The sequence below is a fragment of the Daktulosphaira vitifoliae genome, unplaced genomic scaffold (assembly GCF_025091365.1).
Source record: "Daktulosphaira vitifoliae isolate Bord-2020 unplaced genomic scaffold, ASM2509136v1 Scaffold_265, whole genome shotgun sequence".
Classification (NCBI taxonomy): domain Eukaryota; kingdom Metazoa; phylum Arthropoda; class Insecta; order Hemiptera; family Phylloxeridae; genus Daktulosphaira; species Daktulosphaira vitifoliae.
Genome location: NW_026099831.1, coordinates 3,935 through 17,526, shown reverse-complemented (window position 1 = coordinate 17,526; position 13,592 = coordinate 3,935). Strand labels below are relative to the sequence as shown.

At 29.8% G+C, this 13,592-nt stretch overlaps 1 protein-coding gene across 1 annotated transcript; it reads left to right on the top strand.

Moving 5' to 3' along the window:
* Positions 1–2,417: 2,417 nt before the first annotated feature.
* LOC126909323 (uncharacterized) lies at positions 2,418–4,652 on the top strand. The gene is made up of 2 exons (XM_050691735.1): positions 2,418–3,357; positions 3,842–4,652. Exons 1-2 carry the CDS (start codon positions 2,474–2,476, stop codon positions 4,638–4,640), a joined length of 1,683 nt encoding a protein of 560 aa, XP_050547692.1. The 5' UTR covers positions 2,418–2,473; the 3' UTR covers positions 4,641–4,652.
* The last annotated feature ends 8,940 nt before the right edge of the window (positions 4,653–13,592 follow it).

The following is a 13,592-nucleotide window of genomic DNA, read 5'->3' as shown; positions in this document are numbered from 1 at the left end:
TTTGACATAAAATATAATGTTAAACTTATTTCAATTTATTTTTTCTTTGAAGTCAAAAAAATTAATTTTAACATTTGAATATACTTAAATTGCCAATTTTATCAAAAAACGAATGCGACGAACGTTTACCGTATCAGTAAAACTCATTGCACGTGGCAATGATTTTTTTGCAATTTTTCCGTAATTCTTTTTGAGTTAGGATTTTACTTTTTAATAATCTATCAGTTTCTTAAAATTAAACACTACCTACAGATTTGCATCGNCTATCAGTTTCTTAAAATTAAACACTACCTACAGATTTGCATCGAAGCGTTTCTTTTGATAGTGATTTTAATCACTGTCAGATATCATCTATACTAGTCCCAACTATGCCACGTTCACACTGTGCAGTGACCCTCTGTGCTATCGTTTTTTTTCTGTTGTCATTAATTTTTTCTGGTTATGAAGAAGAAGAATGTTTTTTCTTCTCTGCTGATTTTGTTTTGTAATGTTGAACAAAAAATAAAAATGAATGTGTTTCAGCCAACTGACAGTTTTTTCGTAACTGAAAGGACAGTGTGATTCCTTTTGGATATCAATTGTGATTTACTGTGCAGAAGAAAGTAAGTTTCTTCTGTGCTGTTGCATTTTCCTGTTGATGTGATCATCCTGAATTACTGACTATTGAATTCATCGCATTACATCAAACAAATACTCAATGTCAACAGTGCGAGTAATTATTCAATACTCATCTACATATCCAGATACAAAGGGTACGCTGCTATTGGAATATTGTGATTTTCTATTCATTTTTATATATGTATAAAAGTTATCAATTTATTAAATCAGTATTGAACAGTTTTCTCGATTGCGAAAATAGGTTTCAAAACTGATGGGACTTCAGTATCCGTGGACTCAAATTTTTAATTACACGTTTATTTTTGCAGTATACAAATAAAGATAATTAAGTTATATAATTGAGTTTTTATCAATTATTAAAAGTTTAAAAAATTTCTTTTTATGTTTTTTATAGTCCCAGTAAAATGTCTATTAATTTTTTGAACTGAAACTATAGATTGAAATTGATATCATTAAATAGAAAATTTTATTAGAATTCAAAAAAATGGTATTGTTAAGATTAATATATAGTCAGGAAGTTTTATAATTACTATTTAAAGTAAATTTATCAGAAAAAGATTTACTTTTTCCGCTCTTATATGATTCTGATTACATCATATCTTCTCCTATTACTTCCATTCAAAACAAATCACTTAAAATGTTTAAAATTGTATTTTACTTAGGCATTACGCATAACCAATAAAACTCAACTCGACGAAAGAAATAATTGTTTTGAGGGAATTGCGAAAATCTCCAATACCATCTACATTTATGTCATTAAACTTATAATACCTTTATTATTACTAAATAGAAAGGTAGTATTTACACATGAAAAAGTCATATCGACGAGCGAGGTTAGCGGAGATGTACAGTGTATGTTTAAATAGCTAAAAAGGACAATTTAAGCTAGTTCAAAAATACAAAGACGTTTTTTTTAACTTAGAGGAAGCAAAATATTCAAAATAAGTTTAAATTTATATTAAATTTAAATTAGATTCATGTAATTTTAAGAAAAATCGGTGGCTTCAATACTATGGCAAACCTTAGTAAGGTACTTACCATAGTAAACAAAAAAAAACAGTAGCACAGTGTGATCGTGGCATAGTTGGGACAAGTATAGATGATATCAGACAGTGATTAATTCACTATCATATAAGGCTTGCTATGCAAATTTGTATACAGTGTTTAATTTTAAGAAATTGGTGGATTATTCCAGAAGCAACATGAACTCCTATTTCCTTATTAATATCCTGATTACAAGTTTTATGAATTATGTTTGTAATACATGAATAAATATTAATTATAGCAATTATATAGTATGAAATTGATATTTAATAGTTTAGTTATATAATTTTTACGAACAATGACCGATAGTATGAATACAGTTACCAAAATAATTTTTTAACAAATATTTTCATGACAAATACTGTTCTTAAAAGTACCATTTTCAGTGATATTATCCCGATAAATATTTTCCGAAATAATACTTTTCAAAAAAATCATTCCTATCAATTAAGATTACTTTTAAATAACGATCTATAAAATAAAATTCTTATTAGATATTGTTTCGTTATAAACTATTCCGTATGTTTTCATTCTTGAAGAGTATTTTTTTAATTTGTATAGCATTCAAAAAAATTTTAATTTATAAATAACACACACATTTATATATACATATATATAGAAATTTATATCTACATATTATTTAAACAAAGAATAAACAAATAAAAATAATTAATTGCCACATTTATTGTAATATTATTATTAAAATGATGTATATATGTTAAGTACTACAATTATTATTTTACATAAAAAATAATTAAGTTCTAATAAAATTTTACTAACTATAAGACATTTGCATTTTAAATTGTGAATTATGTTACCCAAATTATTTTATTCTATTTGTTATACTTTTTTGATTCTAACTACAAAATTCTTTGTAAGTTGTAGAATAAAGCCAAAAACATATGAGAAGTATTATTCAGAAGTAATGGATCATATAAGTGAACAAGTTGGATGGGATTATATGCAGTATTTAGAAGTTAAGTCTTCTACAGAGAAAGGCTGTAATATTAAGGAAATTATTTGTAAAAAGAGTCCTATAACAATATCAAAAAAATTCGATGCCGTAATTGACACATTGAATTTCACGTACGCAGAAGTCATCAAAACATTTATTGATCATATTAGCATTATAGCTAACCAATGTCAAGAATATTACAGCTTCAATCAGGAAGATAATTTATTACGTTGTGCATTTTTACTTCAAAGTGTTGTGAAAAATTCGAAAACTATGTTTGAACAGTTATACAATGTAATGAACTATCTTAGCAACATTGATTTTAAATTATTAGCGAAATTGAAAACAACATTCTCTATACCAATAGTAGATGAAATTTATACTTTTGTAGAATATGCAACATTAAAAAGTCAACAAAATTCACAGATTTTTATTAATTCAAACGATTCAAGCACAAAAAAAATGGCTTGTGAAGTTATTTTGGAAGTGCAAAGTTTTATCGAAGGAAAAGTTCATGATATCTACCAAAATATTAAAGTGAAAAATAGTACATACATTTACAATCATAAACCAAATTGCCTACTTGAAGAGAATCTAAAAGACTATAAAGCACAACAAAATAAAAATATTGAATTGAGTCAATATTTAAGTGAATGGCTTAAAATATATTATAATGAAATTTCTAAAAATTTCTACAAAAATCTTGGATTTGAACAAGTTTTAGAACCAATTGAAGAAGGGTAAGAAAATCTATTTGATATTATTTTAGAGTAATAATTAACGCATCAATTAACGCATTTAAATGCGTTCAAATTTATTCTATTTTTTCTTGTACTACCATTTAAAAAATTCTTTATCATTTAAAGAGATTTAAAGAGATATGGTTGAGAATAGAATAAATCCAAATCTATTATTTATATCTTATTAGTGTTATTTGGCACACTAACTTGAAGAACAAATCTGAATTTCTGAGTTTCCCCAATATTGTGTCTTCCTAAAGCTATCAACTGTATAATTATACTTGTACTGAAAATATAATTTTAAAACAGAAATCAACATTATTCACTTTACCTATTTATTTTTTACAAACAAAAAAAAATGTTCTTCATAACGTTTATACGCTATATGAGAGTTTAAATCCCCTAACCTAATTAGAATTCAAAATTTTAGAAAAAATTAGAGGAAGTATACTTAATAAATCACATTGCATATATTTTTTTGTAGTTTCAAACATCCAGTTCATATATATAAAAATACTAGTCAAAATCAGGTAATCGAACAAATAAACAAAATCACTAGAGAAAGTGGATGGAATTCGTTGAAACATATGAGTATTATATTTAATGGTCAACTTATAAGCGTAGAACGTATTCTTAGACACCCGGCAGACAAAACAAATTTTCATTGTAAAAAAGAACATATATTAAGAGTTATCAAGTGCATTTATACAGAAATACTGTTTAAGTATTGCGACTATGTAATTTCTCTATTAGATTTTATTAAAACGGTAAATATAAAACCTAATGTTGCAGTATATACAAACTTGGTGCGTCAAATTTTTGATACAATTCATAAGACAACTAGAATGTTTAATATAATGTATAAAACATTGATTTCTTTAAATGAACTAATGGGAGATTATTTTTATAACAACATTAATTCGAATATAAAATGTTTGTGTAATTTAATAACAAGATTACTTGACGAAATAAATTCTGGAAATTATTCGATTCATGTTTTGGATAGCAAAAGTGATCTCAGTAAACAGAAAATATTGCAATTTTACCCAAGAATATGCGTTAATAACTTCTTAAGAGCTGTAAAATATAGCCAATCGAGTAACTCTTCATTACCTGTAACGTATGAAAAACAATGTCTATTACAAAATTTTGTGTTAAATATTGACATACCTGAGTCAATAAGTACCGACAATTTTTCATCTGCTTGTGACGAACTTATTGTATTTTCTAATAATTTTATAAAAGTTTACTATGAAGAGTTAGGTTTAAATAAATTAAATTAATTTATTCGTCAATTTTATATTTATATTTATTTTTAGCTTCGGTGGGAAGCTGAGAAGGTATTAATTTTACCATGATGTATTTATTTATTTTTTTTTTTTTGTGTCTGTCACTACTTTTTGTCAGCTCTCACTAGACCGATTTTTCTCAACAATACGTTAAAAGATCACAAATCGTATATAGTTGAAGATAAAACCCTCAAAAATTAAAAAAATTGTGTCATTCCCCGTAAATGGTGATAATCTCCCAAAAAATTACGATATCTATTTATATTTTGCGATATTTTATTGTCATTCGTGTGACTTAAACATTTAATTAAATCAACCGTGTAGTGTATAAAAACAAAACAAAATATAATATTATTACCTGCAGGTTTAAATACAATAATCCAATAATATAACAAAGTATTATTAGAATCTTTAACAATTTACAATGTAAATTTTTGTAGTTAATAAAAAAATTTTACATTTTCATAGCACATCAACAAAAAACTTCACTTATATATCCTATTTACTATAATAGTACGTTTTACACTATGCAAGGTCGACCGGCAGGCCACGTGAAAATTGGCCATTTAACAACCAAGTAATGAAAGGGATGAGTGTAGTAATACAACCTAGTGAACGCGCGCAAAATTCAAGCTCAAGTGCGTCGCGCAGAATATCATATTCGTTATATTAAGATTTTTGTCCTTTTGTACGACAAATGCTAACTTATGGTACCAGTTTATAACTGGATACTGGTTTTTACTAATTATTGGTATTTTTATGTCTGCATACAATTTTGTCATTTAGCTTTAATTATCAAAATTAAGGTTTATAGACGTCTGTCGTTTCAAGTACGTTGATCGTATAAAATACACACACTATTTGTATATCTAGACATTTCTCAGCCAACCTCCTACCACCTAGGTTTAAATATGTTAAAAACGTCTGAAATATTGGTCCAAAAGTTATTATACTCCAACCATTTCTTAAGTAAATCTTACCTATCAAATAATCTATCTAATTATGTTTGTTGCTATTTGGAAAAATAAAGTTCACACCATTATAAGGTTTAAGGGATAAAAATTAAGAAAATTAAAATGTATATATATATTGGGCGATTCACTTATAATGAACCACTTAGTTAATCGAAAAATAAAAATAATATTATAATTTTTTTATTACTTTTTTTTTAGTTCGATGTTACTCTTAATTTTTCAATCCTAAAGGTTTTCTCATGTTCATCCTCTATACCTCATAGAGGTGTTAACTTTAATTTCGCCAAAGACAAAATTCCTAATTTACTAGCTTATTTAATAGATAATTATCTAATTAAGAAAATGTTTACATAAACGTTATGTTCTTACTAAACCATTATCAATGAAAATGACTTAAGTCGCTTATAGATGAATTTTGAAATAGATTCAAAACAGTGTCGGCCTGGCTTACCCTACTAACCAGCAATTTTCATGGTTCCTTGGATTTTTTTTAATATTAGGGATTCAAATTCTATAAGCTACTATTCTCTACCATACCTCCTAATATGGAAGGGGATGCCCAACTGATTTACTTTCTACAAAATTATCAGGAAATTATTTATCATCGTGGTAAATTCCTAAATATAGTTTTGGTAGGTCCACTGGAAATGTTGTACCTGAGGCCAAACACGAGCCAGTCCAAGAGTAGTTCAAAACATCAGTATGAAACTGTACACATAAATAAATAAGGAATAAAATTAAGAATATATAATTATTTAATAGCTCTAATATGATAGTCTAAACCAGTAGTAAAAAAATGTTTATTAAGTGTAATGCGGCCACAAGATTTAACAAACATTACCAAGGTCGCAATTCACAATGTATTGGCTCGTATCATTTGTATGATATATAGCACAAAATATGATTTGAATTAAAAAACATCAAGTCAGAAAGCATGTTATAGTGTAACAGAAGTTGTGGGCAGAAATAAATTACCTATACATGTAAGTTTATGCTATTTCATGTTTAATGAACGGTTATCCATTATTCCTACATAAAATTATTCAATAGATAATATTACACACAATCGCCAATATAAAGTGATGAGCGACCTTCAAATCAAACTATTTGTTAATTGAATAACCATTATAATAGTACAACATAAAATAATGTTCCATTATTAATGATTTACAATTTTTATACGCCAAAAATAAATCATTTTAAATATTTATTAATAAATTAATAAATATTTGTTTATAAGTATATTGTTTGTTTTTGCATATCAAAAATCTGTTTCAACGCTCGATTTTTTAAAACAGATTTTTTTTTGAATATTAACTCTAAGTTAAAAAAAAAAATTACCTTTTGTTGTAATGATAATCTAAAAAAAAATTCAGGGTTAGGAATACAGAGTTCCACGCTTAGATAATATATAACATACTAAGTTGTAATTTTTATTCATTTAGAGTAGTTAAAGTATAAATCAATGGAGGAATATCAATTATAAATTACATTTTAGTCCATATGGTAAGTTTTTAAATTGAATGACTGAAATTTGAAAATAGTTTTATACGTGTGTCTGTCCCTACGCCATTAACGAAAACAATATTATATTTGTTATTTTTTAACGGTGGTGTCAAATATGTAACAAACACCTTGAATTTTTCAGTAAAAAAAAAGTACAAGTCCATTTAATATAAAGCGAATTCGACAAATCGTGTAACATTTATTTTTATTAATCACGAGTAAATATTTATGTATAATTGTTAATTTTCATTTACATAATTACCATACGGATTTTCAATACAATCAAAGATCATCTTAACAATATTTGGTTGCTTATAGTATGAAAAATGTATCTATTTGATTATTACAAAAAAATGTTGGCAATTTGAAACATAACTTGATTTTTTTTTAATATTTACAAAAAAATCGTATATTTCATTTAAATCGATTCTAAAATAGATCAAATCACGACCAAAAAATTTAATTAAAAATCAATATTGAATAGAACCGTAATTAGTTGATATTTAGGAGGGGAAACAGCCTTCCCCCATTCTTATGGGCAAATTTTAATATTAAAGAGCAAAACCTGTAAATATTGTCAACGTACGATCGATCCAAAAACAATGTTTTATTCTAATAATATTTGTATTTTATTTTATGTTCTTCATTGTATGATTATCATCATAATTTCGATTAGGCTTGAAAAAAACAGCTGATGAAAAATGTGATGGAAAGAAAAATGTTGACCAAAATTTAAAACGGGGCCCTGGTGTTGAATACTGGTATACATCATGATTCCCTAATATTTTGACAGACCTCTGAAAGACAACGATAACATAGCTATTTTCAAAAATTGACTTATTTTTCGTTTAATATGAGTTTAAATTCTATTTTTTTCGTAGTAGTAATTTAATAAAAATATGGCAAAAATGTGTTGTTTTGCAGTTTGTGCCAATGCTTAGAATGTTTCTTAAAAAAAATTCTAAATTCAACACAGGTGAAGATCACTTTACAATAAATTTTTAGTATATTATACACGTGTAGATAAAAATACTGCCGGATTACAATAAGTTAATGATGTAGCCAAGAAGGACAATGGGGCTGTATGTCTCCGCATTGACCAATTATTACTATAAACAGTATACGACTTTGTCTTTAGACATTAGCTACACGCGTTCTAAACTTCTAAGAAAATTAAAACAAACATTAATGTAATACATGAATATTTTTCACGGACTGAAACGTTAATGATTAGAATAAAAATGTCTCTGAACTTTCAAAAAAACAGTTTTGCGTTAATACGTCGATGAGATATTTTGTCTGGCGCGTGTGTAGCAGTAGGTCATTATGGGCACGGGCCTCTGTAGGCGCCTGTGCGGTTTTTTATGAATGAAAACTAAAATGGGCGGCGGCAAATCTGGCAATTGCGCAATGGTTTAATTACTCGCAGGTCAAACAAATAAATGTATAAATAACTAGAAAAAAACAACACGATAATAGTTTCACTACTTGTCCGTCGTACCGGCACGGAGGTATTAGGCGGACGCCGACTTCCGGCGAAATGCAAAAAATAAAATCGCGTGGGCACCCGACTAGTTGTTGCAGCGTATCGCCCACGTGCTAGCCTTGGCGCCGCCGGTTTCATTCATTGACGGCACGGGCTACACGGTGTGTAATAGTCCAACTTGGCCGCAACCATTATCGTTATAGATGTTTTTTATTTTAATGTACATTTGTGACGACGAGTTCGCCGTCACTTTACTGTACACGCTCAAAATTCGGCCGCCTTGCAGTATTCATTCACTTTTTTATCCTTCTCGCGTGACCTCATCGCCTCGATTCGCCACTGACTTTACCCAAGTGTTGACTAACATCCGGCCGCTGGATTCGTAATCATTTCGCGTGATTTACCTAACCACGGTTTAATTATACCCGTATAATTTGCCATTTTTTTTCATGTCTCCATAATAACCCGTCGATGGGAGCGAGAGCAAAACATATAACGTTTTCTGATTAAAAATCTTACTACAAGTTTTATTTGAATGAAATTTTTTTTTCAAAAATAAAACGTCGTTTTATTATGAATTAATAAAGTCGCCAAAGAGTATAATATTCAATTGATAATTGAACTCGATAAAAATTGAAAATGTCCAGTGATGTCATTAATTAAACACTAATTGTTTCTGACACATCGATTCATGTCGTAGATCGGAAAATCTGAGAACAGTTTCGGACAATAAGTAAGACTTTCTAGAAAACGACCAACTTAGTTGTTAAAAAGATTCATCCGTGTCAGCATTCAACAAGTATACTACATTCGATTTCCTGCTTGTTTTACAACACTTCTGCGTACTCATTAAAACCTTCCGAGCAATTTTCCCATGATAATCGCACGGGAATCGCATATCGTTGAACTATCGAATCACCAACTTTGATCGCTAATTATAATCAATCAGCGAAAATATTCAGGAGCGTAATAAGGTTTGCTCGGTGAAAACATTAGACGGTAATGTTAGAGGCGCACAGTCGAGTACGTCGGTACAGAAATATGCAAACTAGGTAAAAAATGATACTGTGTTGATAAACTTTGTACAGCCGTGTACCAACTTGATAATTTATCACCGCGTGTTAACCGTAAACGACACAAAAGTTTCACATACGCCCTGTCGTCGCCCGCCGTATCGATTAGGGCGATCTCTGTGTTACCGAAGCTAACTCGTGATAAATGATTAATTTGTCTTGGATCGAGTAGACGGCGACATCGGCCATTATACTTAACGTTCTTACCGTGCGAAGAAACGGTAATCGCGTGCGGTGTCGGCTATTATAAAAACCAATTGGAAGTCGTACTACTATTTTCCTGCAATAAATCTCCAAGTTGCATCTTCTCTAGACGTACACAATATACAAACGTAAAAGCCTATACGAGGATGTACTAGTTTATGGGTAGACTTTTGTTTGCCTAATGAATTGTAACATTGTTTTAGATCGATTATGGGTTCAATTTCGAAGTGTGAACTAATTACCAGATAATGATGCAATTTTATATAAATCAGAGTAATCAAAATATTGAATACCATAAACCTAGAGCTGTTCAATACAAGAAGCTCGTATGCATACGCGTATTACACTCTCGACAGAATATAATATGACACAAACATAATCCCACGAAAAATTAATCGTGATTCATAAACGGTTATCGTGATTATTTAATAACGCAAAAAAGTGCCGGTTTACATGTTTAGGCTTAGAAAATAGTACTAAACGAGAAGACAGTACTAAATAGATTGATTTCCACAGTACTGAAATTACTAATCATAATTTCAAAACAGGAACTCTAATAAACTCGCAATCGTCAACAGTGACTGGCAGTTAAAATAATGTGATTAAAAACTCGATTGAAATAAAAATTCATCTAAAATATCATTTTTCACGCCGTTTCTAGTTTTTATTATTAATTATAAAGTGTGAATTTAAAATGTTAATATTCGCTGTTTGGATAACTTGGAATAAGATAGTTTAGTCCTATTGATTTTAATTTATTCATTTAATAATATTATTTTTATATCCATTAGTAATTCGCCATTGAAAACAAGTTTTGTGTAAAAAGTTAGGCACCACCTTGTTTATAACCGCTAAAATTAACGATATCCGGTGAAAGTTGTTAAGTTTCATTCAATAAAAAAATGATATTCATTCATAAATACATATGAAATAGCGAAATAGAATTTACGTAACACACTCGTATATAAATAAACAATTACAAAACCGAAGTAAAATGCCAGCGATAGATATGCTATCTATTTTCTCTTTTAGAATTTTCAAGAAGTAAATTTTTTTCACGTCTATCCTAAGCTTTCGACTGCCAAGTCGAACACGTCTAATTTAGTCAAATATTCTAGAATGGGTTTTTTAAAATGTTTTCACGCAGTGGGGAAATCCAAATGCGTTAATTTTACCGGAAACGGGTTTGCACTTAACGTGTACTTTGAACTTGGGAAATTATCCACTGGATTTGAGTACATAAATATGTGTTCCTATGGTGTCTCGATGACGTTTGGTGGGAAAACACATATGAATGCTTCTTATAAATAACGCGAATGGCAGTGGTTGTACAATAATACATAAGCCAGTCACCACCAGAAATACACTACGCGGTAAGTCATTTATTTCAACGTCGCGGACGATTCCTGTACGCGCAGTTCCGTACTGTCCGGAGTTTCGTGTAAAATTTTCTCCTGAGATACCGCGAACACAAGATTGATGGCGGCCAGCTGTAGGAACGGCGGTGGCATTAGCAGAAGCATCGGCGGCGGCCGAGGTAAAAACTAATATCGCGGTGCAGTTGTCACAACGTTGCGGTGAAACTGAGATTTATGGCTCGTGCGCGCCGATCGTCGTACCCCGTTAGTCGTAGAAATAGAACCACTGTCGCAATTGTATTACTACAAATAACAGTCTGAAAAAGAATTGTTGTGTTCGCATGATTAACGGATATAGACAGGAATGTAATCGATTATCGATTCTTTAAACTCGACCGCGAATTAATCAATTGGTACACGTGTTAGTATTTAATTTTGATAAAACCAAGTAGAAACTTGGACGGCGTAAAAAATGAAAGTCCAGATCGAGTTATGATTACAATGCACATCAATGAAGTCTGGAAATATTTTAAATGATTTGTGCTACCGAATATCTGGTGGAAAATCTCCATCTGATAACTCGGGCGAAATTGTATAATGGTCACTCTGAGTTTATGTAAATTATTGAATAGCGATTTCCAACTTGTAATTACACGGGACGGAATATTATTATTATTATTATTATTATTATCGAGTACGACTGAAATGATACATAACGTCTCGAATAGAATGACAGGCAAACTACGCACGACGCTGCGGTCGAAAAAGGTTTATCATAACAAAATTACCATGTGACGACGACATGGAGCAAATGCGTTTTATGTAAATACGCATTATTACAGGCACGGGGCACAACAACAAGATAGCGAGGACTGATCAGCGACACAAAGAAAATGGGCGTTATATGCTTACACATACACTAAAACGCATAGGAANTGGGCGTTATATGCTTACACAAACACTAAAACGCATAGGAAGTGACGACACTAGTCACCGCTGCTTTAGCCCACGTTCGTGGCCTGCGTACTTCTTGGCTGTTCGAACCAGAAACATTAGGTTGATGCAAAACCTACATTATTGTTTTTCTTGTGTTATTATCGTTGTAACTATGAGTTTTAACGCGGTAAGTCGTTGTTTACGGTGTTATTTAGGGGCGCGGGGGGTTATTGTTCGACATCAGACTTGTGCAGAACGAAAACGGTTGGACGGAATAAAACAATTATTATTCTACTTTTTTGTAACAAAGCCGCCGAGTGTTTAGTTTATAGTGTTCATGCGTAATGATTTCGATATTTTTAACTGATAACCAAATAGTAGTTGACAATATCTAAGTAAATCGGTGTTTTACGCGGGGCTTCAATAAAAATTATACACCCAAAGAAAAACCTCAATCGATTTCGATAGAGAAATTTTATCAAGGGTTTATGATAATGTTTTATTAATACGAACAAAATAAATATTCTTATGAATAATTATTGTTCAAGACGAGAAAAAAAATTATCATATTGATAAATATATCATAGGTTCAATAGTAATGATATATTTATCAAATTGAACAATGAATTTATTATATAGATCGAGGTTTTTCTCTGGGTGTAGAGATGCCAGAAACTGTAACATTAAAACACTCGATTATTTTTATTTACAGTATTTATTCATTAACACTAACCATACTCTAATAAAAATAAAAATTGTTGCGTTGAATAATACTCTGTGATACAATAGTATTAAACACTTGAAATAACTAGGAAACGCGAATTACAATCGTATGATGACTTTATTAAAATTTTTATAAAACGTATCATTCATTGCCAAACTTAACCAGTTAAATTAATCGTTTACAATTACATTTGAGCACAATAAAAAAAAATTAAAATTTTTATTGATTACTAATTTAACCGTAATTTAAAAAATGTTCGGTATGAAAGCTAGTGCTGATGACTCGTGTGCTTTAAATCGGAGTAAAAGAAACTTTGATACTGGGGAAATATGATGACTCATGAAAACGTAAAAATCTTTTGTAATAATGATAAATTAAAATGATTTGTATTAGTACAAATAGCATCCGCAAAAACAAATGGTGAATCGATTGGACGCGCCCTAATATTATAAATTCTTATAGTCATTTCCGTTTAACGCCTTCGGCTAGCATATGAAGTAGTTAAAAATAACAAATTGCATTTATTCATTTAATGAATTATTATAAAACCGACGTGCTACCTTCGCCCGAAGGCTCCGACAAAACAAGAGCATTGTCTATAGTGGTGACCCAAGAACATTATTTTCATCTAAATGATAACTATTAAATAGGGCGGTTGAAATTGGGTCTTGGAATTATAGATCAT